Source organism: Cynocephalus volans, chromosome 12 (genome assembly GCF_027409185.1).
Source record: "Cynocephalus volans isolate mCynVol1 chromosome 12, mCynVol1.pri, whole genome shotgun sequence".
NCBI lineage: Eukaryota > Metazoa > Chordata > Mammalia > Dermoptera > Cynocephalidae > Cynocephalus > Cynocephalus volans.
This window is the reverse complement of record NC_084471.1, coordinates 8,803,691-8,820,134: the sequence shown is the minus strand read 5'-3', so window position 1 is coordinate 8,820,134 and position 16,444 is coordinate 8,803,691. Positions and strand designations below refer to the sequence as shown.

Genomic DNA, 16,444 nt, shown 5'->3' with positions numbered 1-16,444 from the left:
GGTATCTTTTCATATCCTAATGAGTTGACTGATGGCTGGCTGCCCCTAGGTAGCTTCAGGATGGGGACTGGTCACCTGGTTGCCAGAAAGACCAAGGCAGTCTCACCCCCAACTTTGGGGAGGAAAGAGAGGTTGAAGGTTAAGCTGATGACCAATGGCCAATTTAGTTATTCATTACCGTGATTATCATTTAGTTACTCATGCCTGTGTAATGAAGCCTCCATAAAAACCTGAAAGGACACGGTTTGGAATGCTTCCAGATAGTTGAACGTGTGGCGGTTCTTGGAGGGTGGTGCAACCAGGGAAGGCGTGGAAGCTCCACAGGCCTTTCCCTGTGCCCTATTTGTCTCTTCATCTGTATCCTTTATAATAAACTGGTAAACATAAGTACGTTTCCCTGAGTTCTGTGAGCTGTTGAAGGAAACTAATCGAACTCAAGGAGGGAGTTGTGGGAACCCCAGTTTATAGCTAGTTGATCAGAAGCCCTGGTAAAACGACCTGTGGCTTGTGATTGGCATCAGAAGTGGGAAGTGGGGTTTAGTCTTGTGGGACTGAGACCCACTGTGGAATCTGGCACTATCTCCAGGTAGATAGAATGGGAGTTGAATTGGAGGACACCGGCTGGTTTTTGCTGCAGAATTGCTTGCTTGATGTGTGGGAAAAAACCCACACATCTGATGTCAGAAGCGTGTTATGAGAGTATAGTGCAAAAAACTGAATACTTTGTGTGTTTTTTCCACTCTCTCAAAAGCATTCTCAATATAATGGTAAGTGAGGAAAACAAGTTACAGAGCAGTTGGAGGAAAGGTGTATTTCCATAGGGAAAAGTGCAGAAGGATACATAATGGATGCTGGAATTTGGGGTAACAAAAATTTCCCCTAATTTTTCTACAGTGACTCATATGTTATTATTTGAACAAGTTTTAAACACTGGACAAAATAAAACAACTCAATGTTTTCCCTTTTTGCAGTAGAGTCTGTCCCATACATTCACTTCTCAACTACGATCAGAAAAAGATCTACAAAACAAAGCCAAGATGTGATGAATTTCTCAAGTGGTTATTGTGACTAGACAGGAGAAATCAAAATAGTGCCAGTCTTCATCTTTCCAAGGTATTTCTTTAAGGTAGTTCCTAGATAGGAAGCCAAAGCACTGACAGGGCCTTCTTTGGTGAGAGGGAAGTGGGGAAACATTCTTTTCTTTTCTGAGGGACAGCTGGAGTAGAGGAGTTATTCATAGTATCTAAGTTCACTTTCAAATCCAAGCTCTCTCACATGCACCTGGCCATATGATTTTGAGAAAATTACTTCTCCTTGTGTCAGTTTTCCATTTATACATATATTTTAAAAATATAAATATACATTAAAATATATTTATTGCAAAATTGCCCTACAGAATTATATCAATTTACATTCCTCTCAGTATTCAAGCGCACATTTCTCCATACCCTTCCCAACAACTCTGTATCCATTAAATGACTCCCTTTTTATCCTCCCCCCCCCAGCCCTTGGTAACAACCATGCTGCTTTCTCTTTCTATGAATTTGGCTACTTTAAATACCTCATATAAGTGGAGTCATACAGTATTTGTCTTCTTGTGACTGGTTTATTTAACTCAGTGTAATGTCCTCAGGGTTCATCCATGTTATAGCATGTGATAGGATATTCTTCCTTTTATGGCTGAATAATGTTCCACTGTATGTGTATACCACAGTTTTCTTTATCCATTCATCCACTGATGGCCATTTAGGTTGCTTCCACATCTTGATTATTGTTAATAGTGCTGCTATGAACATACGTGTGCAAATATCTCTTTGAGACTCTGCTTTCAATTTTTTGGATATATACCCAGACGTGGGATTGCTGTTCTATTTTTAATTTTCTTGAGGCACCTCATGCTTTTTTCCATAGCAGTTTCAAGAGTGCACCAGGGTTCCAGTTTCTCCACATACTCACCAACACTTGTTGTTTTCTGGGGTTTTTGTTGTTGTTGTTTAGTTTTGTTTTTAGTAATAGTAAATCTAATGGGTATGAAGTAATATCTCGATGTGGTTTTGATTTCATTTCTCTGATTATTAGTGATGTTGAGGATCTTTTTATAGCTTATTATCCATTTGTGTATCATCACAATCTATCCCTGTAATATACTTTTTTATATGTCGAATTTTCTTTTAAGGTTTTTTTAGTCCCCTCAAACTATTTTAAATTGTCAGCATTATTTTTTACAATTCACTGTGCTATGTATTTTATCTTCACATCATTTACAATACTAGAGGTATAAATGTGTAAAGACTTTTACAGACTTCTAATTCGTTTTATGCATTTTTTTCAAATTTGACCTCTTGAAAGTGCATTATCACAACATTGACTTTGTGTGTAAGCATTCTGCATTTACATAAAAACGTTGAAACTTCCTCAATAAATGAAGAAATGTCCTTTTTGTACATCTATATTTGTGAAAGATAAAATTTCTCAAGATCTTGGCTTTTTAGGTGACTGCGTATACAGTGGTGACCCATCATGATTTTTGATTGATCTTGTCAAAAGACTTAGGTTGTCCATCATGGTATTTCAGATGACTACAATTATAAAGCTGGGTACACACAATTACCAACCGTAGTGATATGTGTTTTTACATTTTGCTTTTTGACCTATTTCTTTATGAATACAGTTCATCTGCACATAACTTATACCCATGTGACTATTGCTAGTATATCTGAGTGTTTATGCTTGCAAAAATACATATGTTAGTATTGCCCATTTTGTTGTGTAAAGTGGCCTATGAAGTGTTCTGTTATGTTTTTATATGTTTCTCAAATGAATTCCTTTTTAAAAATGTAAATCAATGTCTTTAAAGGATTTTTAAAATTATTTTTTCCAGAATCATATTTTTGGGATTTTGATCTTTTGGAATTGTGACTTTTGGGATTTAAGACTTTAGGGATTTTGATATTTGGGGATTTCAACATTCAGGATTATGGCATTCATGATTGTGTCTTTCAGAATTATGGCCCAAACCCATTCTCTTACAATCCTTTGTATCTCTGTGGCATCAGTTTTAATGTCCCTTCTTTCACTTCTGATTTTAGATAGTTGTGTCTTCTCTATTTCTTTTTTTAGTTAATAGCAAAGAGTTTGTTTATCTTTTTAAAAAACCCACAATTCTTAGTTTCATTGATTTTTTTTTCTTTCCTTCTTTTTTTTTTTTTTTTTTTAATCTCTCCTTAATTTATCTTTGCTCTAACCTTTATGATTTTCTTTCTTCTGCTAGCTTTGGGTTTAGTTTGTTCTTCTTTAGTGTCTTGAGGTGTAAAGTTATGTTGTTGATTTGAGCTCTTCATTTTTATTTTTTTATTTTTATATTTATGTATGTCTTTATTTTTTGACAGCTGACCAGTATGGGGATCCAAACCCTTGACCTTCATGTTATAACACTGTACTCTAACCAACTCAGCTAACTGGCCAGCCCCTCTTTATTTATAATGTACACATTGACAGCTATAAAATTCCCTCTTAACACTGCATTTGCAGCATCCCTTAAATTTGGGTAGTTTCTGTTTTCATTAGTCTCAAAGCATTTTCTAATTTCCCTCATGACTTCTTCTTTGACCCATTGGTTATTTAAAACTGCATTGTTTAATTTCCACATATTTGTGGCAGTTTTTCTTGTGTTGTTCATTTCTAGTTTCGTTCCATTATGATCAGAAAATATATTTTATATGATTTTAGTTTTCTTGAATTTATTAATAATTTTTTTATGGCTTAACATGGTCTATGGTGGAGAATGTTTCATATGCACTCAAGAAAAATGTATATTTTGCTGTTGTTGGGGGGAGTGTTCTCTGTATATATATGTTAGGTCCAATTGATCTGTAGTGTTGTCTGATTTCTCTGTTTCCTTATTGATCTTCTGTCTGGTTGTTCTATTCATTATTGAAAGTGGGGTATGGAGTCTCCTGCCATTATTGTTGAACTGTCTACTTATCATTTCAATTCTGTCACCTTTTTCTTCAAATATTTTAGGGCCATTTTGCCAGGTCCATGCATGTTTATAATTGTTCTATCTTTTTGGTAGATGATCATTTTATCATTATATAATGTTCTTCTATGTCTCTTGTAATAGTTGTTCTCTTAAAGTCATTTTGTCTGATATTAGTGTAATCACTTCAGCTCTTTTTGGTTACTGTTTAATGGAACACATTTTTCCATAATTTCACTTTCAATCTGTTTGTGTTTTTGGATCTAAATTGATTCTCGTAAACAGTATGTAGTGGGATCATTCTTAAAGAAAAAAGGAGAGTGACATCATCAAGATGGCAGAATAGATACCTAGCATCTCACCTTCCCATAAGTAACCAATTTGCAACTATTAAAAAGCAAAGACTGCCAACATGGAACCACTGGGGCTGGGGGAAGAGGAGGAGAGACCTGTGGAGCCATGACAGGCAACAGTGATAGGGTGTAGGGACAGCACCTATTGTTCTGAGCCAGCCTGGTATGGAGGCAGGGACTAGCTGTTACACAGGGCTGGAAGCTAGAAAAAGCTACAGCAGCACCCTTTGTGTAAACCTGTTTGGAGTCTGCAGGGGACAGGAGGGCTTCAGAGCACACAATACCAGCCTAGAGTCCATAAAGACCACTGTCAGGATTCCACTGGTCTGCCCAGGAGCAAGCGGCCACACCACCTGGAGAAAAGAGCCACCAGAGACTGGTGAGTTATTACAAGGGACAAGTACATGGTATGTCCCTTGGGAAGCTATTGGAGTGCAGGAGAAAGGCTGGCCCACCAAGGAACACTGGGCGCAGCCTGGGAAGCTGGTCTCAGTGGAAATTGGTCAAGGTAGTAGAACTGCAGGGGTCTCAATCTGCAGGAAAGACTACCTCCCAGACTGGAATTTCAACACAGTCCAGAACTGGAAGTGATTAACAATCTGCATAAAAAGCTTTCCCCAGAGAATTACCGGCAAATAGCAGTCTCCTCAGATGCCTAGATATTAACATAAAGACACAAAAATTGAGAAAGAATGGAGAAATATATCACCACCAAATGGAACAAAGCACCAGCAATGGATGTAGAGGTACAGCAGATTTATGAAATGTCTGACAGAGAATTCAGAATTACCCTCTTAATGATATTCAGGAGTCACAAGAAAATACAGATAGAAGATTAAATGGTATCTGGAAAGCAATTCAGGAAAGGAATGGGAAACTGACAAAGGAATAGAATCAACTAAAAAATCCAAATTCTGGAAATAACAAATACATTATCTCAATTGAAAAACTTGATAGAAAGCTCCAGAAGCAGACTTAATCAAACAGAGGAAAGAATCAGTAAGCTTGAAGACAAAACACATGAAATTAATCAGAGGAGCAAAAAGAAAAAAGGATAGAAAAAATGAAACAGAAATACAGCAAATATGGGACTTTCTCAAGCAAAATAACTTTGGCATAATTGTCATATGCGGGGGCTCAGGGGTGGTGGGCCCCGAACCTCCCAGTAGCCCCTTTTATCCCCCCGCCATGGGATGAGCAAGAGAGGGAACTGGTAGGATTACTCCTGCCACCCTAGTGGCCAGGAGAGCCTGGGAGGAAGGTGAGTATGCTGCCCGCCTATTCAGCCCCACAGAGAGGCACTCAGATGCGGCAGGGGTTCTGTCAAGCAGTTCCGTTTATTTCCACACAAGCACCTGCTTTTATAAGCATATGGCAAGGGGATTTCCTAACGTAAACCTATCATCTTAAAGGTCATGTGAACATGCATCTTGCTCTAATGCTCTGCTATTGCAATCACGTGGTGAGCACAAGCGCGGAAATATCTTTTATCCAATAATTTTAAACTATGTCTTTCCTTGGCCACTCCCCGTGGCTTCCATCAGGTGCCATCTTTATCTCTCTTGTCCAGGTGAATGTTTTCAACAGATTACATACGCGTATGTGGGGTGGGGGGTCGTGGCTAGTTCTCTGCCCCGGGAGGAGGTGTGTGGCCTCAAAGCCCCAACAGTCATGCCCAAAAGAGAGGAAAAGGAAGAGATATAGGAAGCATATTCAATAAAATAAGTGGCCGAAAATTTACCAAGGATGGAGAAAGATGACAGCATCCAGGTACAGGAAACTGAGAGGTTGCCAATCAAATTCAAACTGGAAAACCTAGAAGAAATGGATAAATTCCTGGACACGTACAACTTACCTAAGTTGAATCCTGAAGAACTAGAAAAACTAAACAGACACTAACGAGTAATGAGATATAAGCAGTAATAAAAAGTCTTTCAACAAAGAAAACCCCAGGACCAGATGGCTTCACTGCCAAAGTCTACCAAACATTTAAAGAATAATTAATACTGGGCTGGCCGTGGCTCACTTGGGAGAGTGTGGTGCTGACAACACCAAGTCAAGGGTTAAGACCCCCTTACTGGTCATCTTTTAAAAAACAAACAAACAAACAAATAAATAAATAAATAATTAATTAATTAATACTAATTCTTCTTTAACTCTTCCAAAAAATTGAAGAGGAAGGAATACTTCCAAACTCATTCTACGAGGCCAGCACAACCCTCATACCCAAACTGGGCAAAGATACAACAAAAAAACCTACAGATCAATATCCCTAATGAATACAGTTGTGAAGATCCTCAACAAAATTGTATCAAACAGAATCCAGCAACACATTAAAAAGATCAAACACCATGATCAAGTAGGATTCAGCACATCAACAGAATGAATGAAAAAATCCATATGATCATTTCAATAGATATAGAAAAAGCATTTGATAAAATCCAACACTGCTTCATGATAAAAACACCGAACAAATTAGGTATGGAAGGAATATACCTAAACTCAATAAAGGCCATATAGGACATATATGACAAACCCACAGCTAATATCATACTGAATGGACAAAAATTGGGGGCTTTTACTCTAAGATCTGGAACAAGACGAGGATGCCCACTTTCCCCACTCTTTCAATATAGTACTAGAAGTTCTAGCCTGTGTAATAAGGCAAAAGAATGCAATAAAGACCATTCAAATAGGAAAAGAGGAAGTCAAACTATCCCTATTTGCAGATGACATGATCCTATATGTAGAAAACCCTAAAAACTTCACCAAACAATTACTAGAACTAATAAATGAATTCAGTAAAGTGGCAGGATACAAAATCAACACACAAAAATCAAATGGCCTTTTCTACACCAACAATGAAGTGGCTGAAGAAGAAATCAAGAAAGTAATCCCATTCACAACAGCTATGAAAAAAATGAAATAACTAGGAGTAAACTTAAAGGAGGTGAAAGACCTCTACAATGAAAACTATAAAACATTGGTGAAAAAAATTGAAGAGGACACAAATAAATGGAAAGATATCCCATGTTCATGAGTCAGAAGAATTAACATCATCAAAATGTCCATGTAACACAAAGCAATCTACACATTCAATGCAATCCCTATCAGAATACCAATGATATTCTTCACAGAAATAGAGAAAATGTTCTTAAAATTTGTATGGATCCACAAAAGATCTCATATAGCAAAAGTGATCTTGAACAAAAAGAACAAAGTTGGAGGCATTACACTTCCTGACTTCAAAATATACTATAAAGCTATAGTAACCAAAACAGCACGGTACTGGCATGAAAACAGAAAAATTGACCAATGGAGTAGAATAGATTGCCTTGAAATAAATCTATGTACTTACAGCCAAATGATTTTTGACACAGGTACCAAAAATACACAGTTTAGAAAGGATAGCCTCTTCCACAAATGGTTCTGGGAAAACTGGATATCCACATGCAGAAGATTGAAACTAGACCTCTACCTCTCACTGTACACAAAAATCAACTTAAAATGGATTAAACACCTAAATTTAAGACCTGAAACTATGAAACTACTAGAAGAAAATGGGAAATGCTACAGGAGGTGGGAATGGGTAGTGCTTTTTTGAGCAAGACTATAAAGGCAAAGGTAACTAAAGCAAAAATACATAAATGGAACTACATCAAACTAAAAAGCTTCTGCACAGCAAGAGACACTGTCAACAAAGTGAAGAGAAACCTACCAAATGGGAGAAAGTGTTTGCTAACCACACATCAGACAAGGGGCTAATATCCAGAATTTATAAGGAACTAAAACAACTCAACAGCAATAAATAAATAAATAATAACACAATTGAAAAATAGGCAAAGGACCTGAACAGATATTTCTCAAAAGAAGACATACAAATGGCCAGCAGGCACATGAATAATGCTCAACATCACTAATCATCAGGAAATGCAAATTAAAACCACAATGAGACACCATCTCACTCCAGTTAGAATGGCCATTATCAACAAGACAAAAAATGACAAATATTGGTGAGGATGCGGAGAAAAAGGAACCCTCCTACATTGCTGGTGGGAATGTAGATTGGTACAGCCACTATGGAAAGTAGTGTGGAGGTTCCTCAGATAACTAAAAATAGATCTACCCTATGCCCCAGCTATCTCACTACTGCATACGTATGCAAAGGAAATGAAATCAATGTATTAAAAAGACACCTGCATTCTCATGTTCATCACAGCACTATTCACAAGTGCCGAGAGATGGAATCAACCTAAATGTCCATCAGTGGATGAACTGGATTTAAAAAACTGGCATATATACACAGCGGAATACTACTCAGCTATTTAAAAAATGATGTCCTATTTTTTGCAGCAACACGGACCTGGAAACCATCAGGTTAAGTAAGTCAGGCACAAAAAGACAAAACCGCATGATATCACTTATATGTGGAATCTAAAAAAAAGTTGGTTCTCATAGGAGTAGAGAGTAGAATAATGGTTACCAGAGGTGGGGTGGGGGAGGAGAGGAAGGAAAGTGGTTAACTAATGGGTACAAAATTATGCTATCTACACTAAGTGAATCATTGTGGAGTATATGCATGTATTGAAACAACACACTGTACCCCACAAATATGTACAAGTAAATGTTAAAATATTTTGAATAAAATAATAGATATATACTACAATTTGTTTTCTATAGGTTTTATATCTTTTTCTTCCTCAATTCCTTCATTACTCCCTTCTTTTGTATTTAATAGATGTTTCCTAGTGTACCATTTTGATTCCCTCATTTCTTTTAGTATGTGTATTTATTTTCTTGGTGGTTGCTCTGCAGATTACATTTAACATCTTAATTTATAGTAATCTAATTCAGATTCACACCAACTTAATTTCAGTAGTATTTAACAGCTTTGGTCCTATATATTGTTAATGTCACAAATTACATCTTCGATCCCCTTATATTGTTACTGGCACAAATTACATCTTTATACATTGTGTGCCAATTGCCATAGATGTGTAGTCTTTTGTTTTGTTTTGTTTTGTTTTTATACAATTGTCCTTTAAATCCCATGGGCAAAAATGAAGAGTTACAAACCAAAAATATATTAATACTGTCTTTTATATTTACTTATGTAGTTATCTTTACCAATGTTCTTTATTTCTTTGTGTGGATTTGATTTACTGTCCAGTGTCTTTTTATTTCAGGTGAAAGACTACCTTTAGCATTTCTTATAGGTAAGGTCTACTAGTGATGAACTCTCCCAGTTTTTTGTTTGTTTGTTTGTTTATTTGGTAATGTCCTAATTTCTCCTTAATTTTTGAAGAATAATTTTTCCAGATATGTAGTTCTTGGTAGAGAGTTGTGGGTTTTGTTTTTTTCTTCTTTTAGCATTTTGAATATGTTATCCCACTGCCTCCTGGTCTCCATGGTTTCTGATGAGAAGTCAGCTGCTAGTCTTACTGGGGATTTTTTGTGTATGAGTAATTTCTCTTACTGCTTTCAAGATTCTCTGTGTTTGGCTTTCAACAGTTTGGTTATAGTGTGTCTCAGTGTGGATCTGAGTTTATCCTATTTGGAGTTTGTTGAGCTTAGATGTATATTTTGATGTATTTCATTAAATTTGGGAAGGGTTTGGTCATATTTTTTCAATTATTCTTTATTACCCTTTCTCTCTCTCTCCTCTCCTTCTGGAACTCCCATTATATGTATTTAGTATGCTTGATGGTGTTCCACAGGTCTCTGAGATGGTTCATTTTTCTTCATTCATTTTTGTTTATGTGACTCAGGTAGCAATTGTTATTTTCAATTGGCCTATCTTCAAATTCACTAATTCTCTCTTTTACCTGCTGAAATCTACCATTGAGCCCCTAACAACTGAATTTTTATCTTTAGTTATTATAGTCTTCAACTCCAGAATTTCTATTTGGTTCCTTTTTGTAATCTCTGTCTCCTTATAAATATTCTCCATTTCATGAGACGTTGTTCTCACTGTTTTCTTTAGTTATTTAGATGTGGCTTCCTTTAAATCTTTGAGCATATTTAACATATTTCATTTAAAGTCATTGTTTAGTAGATCCAATGTCTGGGCTTCCTCAGGGACAGTTTTTATTACTATTATTATTATTATTATTTTATTTTATTTTATTTTTTTGCTCCTGTGTATGGGTCATACTTTTTTGTTTCTTTGCATGCCTAGTGATTTTTTTGTTGTTGAAAACTGGGCACTTTGGATTTTATAATGTGGCAACTCTGGAAATTATATTCTCCCTCTTTCCCAGGGTATGTTGTTTCTGCTTGTCATAGTTGTTGTTTATTTGTTTAGTGACTTTTCTGAACTGATTTTATAAATTCTATATTCTTTGTCATGTGTGGCCAGAGAAGTCTGTTCTGTTAGCTCAGTGGCAGCTAGTTATTTGACAAAAATTTCCCTTTAAGTCTGGAATAAAAAAATCTCCCATCCTTTGCATATGGACTTTGTGTGTGTGTTGGAGCATGAGCATACCTTTTACATGGCAGGCAGTTTACAACTCTGCCTTAACCTTCATCTCTTGCTTCTGTAGAGCCTCACTGTCAGCCAGGGGTGAAGCCTTGTTAGAATTTTTCTGAGCATGAACGCAGCCCTGGGCATGTATATGTGTGGTTTTCCAGATTCCCAGGAATATTTGTGAGCTTTTCAAAGCCTTTATTCCTCAAAGCATCTCATTCCGTCAGCCTTTCCTCTAACTTTTCAGTTTGTCTGTTGTCTGCCCTAACTGTCATCCCTTGCCCCAGACAGCAGCAGCTAATACATTTACCTCGAAATGTTTTTGACAAATGCCCCCTTGGTAGCTGCATCAGTTCTGGGATAGTTCCAAATTAGTTGCCTGCCCTTTGAGCCAGTCTTTCAAGAAGCCACCAGACAGGTCAAAACAAACAACCACAATTCTTTGAGAATTAATCTGGTCTGCTCCTTCTGTACTTGGTACCTATACTGGGGATCTAGCTTGTTATCTTTAAAGTTGCTGCCAAACTGGGGAGTTGGGGATGACACCAGTTAAGTTAAAATGTTATAAAACTTACTGAGATTCAGCAATTTTTTTTGTTGTTGTTTAAACATTCCCCTAATTACTGTGAGCTTTTGATTAGATTGTAGAGTTCCAAAAAAGGTGATTCGGATAGTTTTTCTGGTTTATTCATTGTGTGACTGACATTTGGGGTTCCCTATTCCACTATTTTTGATGATGTCCTCTATTTTCACAGGCTTTAAAAAAATTCCCTTTTTATCTGCATACTACTATTCTAGTTCTAGTTTTTATTACCTTACGTCAGGACTATTTTAGGAACTCAGACTCATGTCACTAATATACCACTACCTCCTTGATCATGTGACTTCCCTCTTAAGAAATCTGAAGCTCACAGTTCCTCCTTGCCTATCAAGTGATGTCTTCAAGCTCTAGTCCCAGCATGGCTTTCCAACTTTGTCTCACTATTCCTTCTAACCTTATTCCCATGCTATGTTTTGATAAAGCCACACTGTGATGCTTCTCCCAAGTATGTGGTTTGCTTTCTGTGTTAGGGCTGTCCAGAGAGACAGAACCAATTACATATATATGGCATACACGGCACCTACTTTTTGTTATATATATATATACATAATGTACATATAAAAATATATAAAATATATTTATAATAATGTAGATATATGAGAGGGGATTTATTAGGGGAATTGGCTCACATGATGATGGAGGCTGAGAAGTCTTACGACAGGCCATCTACAGGCTGGAGCCCTTGGGATGCCAGTAGCATTGCTCATCCAACTCTGAAGGCCTTAGAACCAGGAAATCCAATGATGTAATTCTCATTCCAAGATTGAAGGCCTGAGAATCTGGGGTTGGGGGGGAGTGCTGGTATAAGTCCTACAGTCAAAAGATCAGGGAGCCTAGAGTTCTGATGTCCAGTGACAGGAGAGGAAGAGTGTATCCAACCTCTGTCAGATAGATTGACACATTTGTCTTTTCTCTGTTTTTGTTCTCTTTGGGCCCCCAGCTGATTGGATGATGCCTGCTCACACTGAGGGCGGATCTTCCCCACCTAGTCCACTCAGACTCACATGCTAATCTCCTCTGAAAAGACCCTCACAGACACATCCAAAAATAATGCTTTACCAAGTTTCTAGGCATTCCTTAATCCAGTCAAGTTGACACCTAAAATAAACCATCACACTTTCCATTATCTGCTCTGGCACCTCCATTAATGCTGTTTGCTCCCCATCTGGATTGTCCTCTGCCCTCACCTCTGCCTACTGAAGCACTACCCATCTGTTAAGAATCAGCTCACATTGCAGCCTTTCTATGAGGTCATTCTGAATTACTTCAACACAAACTAATCTCTCCTTCTACTAAATTGCTTTGACATTTTTATGTCATTTACATGATGTATGTCACATATTGTTTGCATTATGATTTTCCAGGTTAAGAGTGAAGGCAGAACATGACAAGCTGAGGGAACAACATGTCAGAGGGTGCTGGGTTAGTCTGCATGCCTTCCCTTTTTTACCAGAGTCAAAGAAACATTTCCATAAGCATGGTGCTTTGTACTTACTGTACAAGAAGTGTAAGAATTAATGAATAAAACATTGAGAACAGGAGTAGATTTGATAAGAAAGAAAATGAATCCAGTGATAAAGAGGGAGGAGAATAAGAGTGAACTGCCAGAAATTAAAATGATTTGAATTCATTTTTTTCACTAAAGTAGTAGTAGTAGTGGAAACAACAGCTAACATTTATCGAGTGCTTACTCTGGGCTAGGAATTGTGTAAGAGCTTTATGTGTGTCATTTTATATAACTTCTAAATTGTGTGCTGTCTGCCCTTCCTTTTCTGCAGTCTCTTGAAGCAGTGTTCAGATGTGGAGCTCTCCTTCCCACAGCAACCAGAAGGCTCCAACCTCTTCTGTGGTACAAAGAGGGGAACATTGTTTCTCACGTCATACAGGGTAATTTCTACTTTTACTTTGATCTGCTGATTAACTCTACATTGTTTTTCTTAAAATGGAGAGAAGTTACACATTGACTTTCAAAGTGTTTTAAAACTTTTGCACTTTGAGATTTCCCACATTGAAGAGCAATGGAAGAAAGTGGGAGATGTTTCTCAATTAGGCCAGAATGCCAAAGCAGCCTTGGCTTTGCTCTTCTAACTCTCAACTCATGGACGAATTCTGCACTCCTTTTCTAAATTTTCTTTCCTTGCTTAGGTGATTTTCGTGACTTCACGCTCAGTCAATGATCCCATGTTGTCTTTTATGATGCCGTTTGATCTGATGGATAACTGCTCCGTTGAACAACCTGTCTTTGCTGCAAACTACATTAAAGGAATCATTCGGGCAGCTCCAGATGGTAAGTGTCCCCCGTCAAAAATGTGTTTTTTTTCTCAAAAGCTTCTAGAAGGTTTGAGATTGAGACTGGACTCAAGTTGGAATTCAAATAAAAGTTGCCCTGCTTCTTTGGCTAGTGCTTCCCTCAGTGTTTGTGGCAGTCCTGTTTCCAGGATTGAGACCAGCTGTGCCAGTCTCTTACTGAGTGTGTGCCATTTCCTTCTGCAGGTGGCTGGGAAGGACAGGCTACTTTTAAATTAATCTTCAGAAAAGGAGGTGCCATCGAATTTGCCCAGTTGATGATGCGAGCTGCCTCTTCTGGTAGGTGATGCTGATAAAAGCATTAAGCATTTTGGGGTTTTGAGACTTGTAGAATTGAAGTAGCCAAGATTTACTGGCCTTTGTGGTCAGGCAGTTGGTAGTTGCACACGTATTCAGCAGGCATTTCCTGAGCCTACCTACTATGTGCCAAGTCCCATACTATGTGCTGGGAACACAAAGATTATTCAGTCCCTCCCTGTCCTGAAGGAGCTTACAATGTAGTGGGAGCTTATAATTAGACGCCTAATGATTAATTATACCTGCTAGTCTTTTGTCCATTTAAATGCTGGTCTCGTATGTCCATTGAACAGTCTCTTGTTCAGGTCAGGGAGCCCCAGTTGCCTTAGCTATTCTTCCTCTGGCATGGCTTTTTATCTTCTCTTCTCTCTGGCATTGCCTCTTCTACTCTTAGGTTTAGTCCCTTTTGGGGAGTAGAGGTACTATCAAGCCCTAAAGCACTTATCTAATGGATGTATCAGAGAACCCTTTTAGACTCTGACTGCAAATAATCCTTTCATGATATATTTTTATTCAACGTAGGCTCCCTCATGCCCCTTCCTATCTTACCCTTTATACTCCAATCAAACTAGGCTTCCTGATACCTTATTCCCTCTTATCTCTCAGCCTTCATGATATTTGCTGTGTCTGGAATGCTCTTCCCCTTTCTCCCTTGTCTTCCACCCCCAACTCCAATCTAGCTGAGACAAACACAGTCTAGTAGAGACAGACATACGCAGATGCATTATCATATCTCATGGCATGTGCTATAATAGAGGCATGGACAGAGTGCCAGAGAAACACAGAGAAGGATGGAGTGAGTTTCTAGCTTAGAAAACTGAATGGCTCATGATGCTTGCTACAAACCATTGTAAAAAATATAAGAGACAGTCTAAGTTAGAGAGGAAATAAGTTCAATTTTAGATATATAATAATACTGGCTAACATTTATTGAATGTTTACCATATACTGGGCAGTGTTCCAAGTTCTTTACATGTGTCAATTTATTTAATCTTCACAAAAACCCTATGATGTAGGTACTATCATTATCCCCAGTTTACAGCGGTGGAAACTGAGTCAGTGATAGTTATGTAATTTCCCAAGGCTATATAGTTAGCAAGTTATGGAGCTGGAATTCATACCCTGAACCTACCCTCTGTCTCTTTTAAAACTTTTTACTATATAAAAAAAGTCAGATCTATGGAAAAGTTGAAGAATATTACAATGAATTCTCTTTATCTAGATTCATCCATTATTAACATTTTCCCACATTTGCTTTATCTTATTCTTTTCTTACTTTTGTTTTTGCTGAACTATTTGGGAGTAAGTCACAAGGATAATTTCCGTCATTTTTAAATTTTGAAAAGTGTATCTCCTAAGAACAAGGGCATTCTCTTGTCTAACCTCAGTGTACTCATCAAATTCAGAAAATTTAACATTGATACAATATTATTATTTAATATATTATTTATATTCAAATTCAAATGATTGTCTCATTACTGTTCCTAATTTTAATAGTGCCCCCCACCCCATTTTTTTCCAATCCGGGATCTAATCCTGAATTACACATTGAAATTAGTTGTCCTATTTCTTTGGTCTACTTTAATCTGGAATTCACCCTTTCTTTGTCTTTCATGACAATGACATTTATTTTTTATTTATTTATTTATTTTTTTGTCTTTTTGTGACCGGCTGCACCGCGCTCAGCCATTGAGCGCACCGGCCATCCTTATATAGGATCCGAACCCGTGGTGGGAGCACTGCTGCGCTCCCAGCGCCGCACTCTCCCGAGTGCACCACGGGTCGGGTCGGCCCGACATTGACATTTAAAAAAGAATACAGGCCTATTGTTTTGTAGAATGCATCTTAATTTGGGTTAGTCTGTTTCCTCATGATTTTATTCAGGTCATGCATTTTGGCAGGAATACTAAGTGATGTTGTATCCTTTTGAGCCTTCACTCTTAACCCCTGCACCATATTAAGTGTGAGGTACATGGGGATACTAGAGGCCACTGGACATGCAGTGTGGGGCTGCAAAGATGAGCCCTTTATAGAGACCGATTTGGAAATAACACACAGGTCATCTCTGGAGTGATGTGAGTGATGGGCTTACTCAGTAATTTGAGGATAGAGTTCCAAGGGTCATCAACATTTAAGGAAAGGGAAGGGAGTAAGTGGTCTGCAAAGATTGAGAAAGGGTTGACTGAGAGGGAGGGAGAGAATTGAGTGAGTTTATTATCCCAAAAGTCAAGGGAGGAGAAAGTTCAAGAAATATGGGGTGATCATCCATTTCAGCTGTTTCAGAGATGTTTGGTGAAATGAAGACTGAAAAATGTGTATTGCATGTAGAAATTAAGGTTTGTTGATGGTAGCAAGAGAGATTTCAGTAAAATGTCAGAGAAGAAAGGTGGCGGAAGAGCTGTATTACAGGAGGTTGGGGAGTAAGAAAATGTTTTATAGTT

The 16,444-nt window shown here is 37.7% G+C and overlaps 1 protein-coding gene across 1 annotated transcript in view; it reads left to right on the top strand.

The window, feature by feature from the left end:
- WBP2NL (WBP2 N-terminal like) overlaps positions 1 to 16,444 on the top strand; it is a 33,964-nt gene that overhangs the window by 1,670 nt on the left and 15,850 nt on the right. The window contains exons 2-4 of the mRNA XM_063115615.1: positions 13,178 to 13,286; positions 13,545 to 13,686; positions 13,893 to 13,985. Of these exons, the coding sequence (XP_062971685.1) occupies positions 13,178 to 13,286; positions 13,545 to 13,686; positions 13,893 to 13,985 (344 nt within the window). The remainder of the gene's footprint in view (positions 1 to 13,177; positions 13,287 to 13,544; positions 13,687 to 13,892; positions 13,986 to 16,444) is intronic.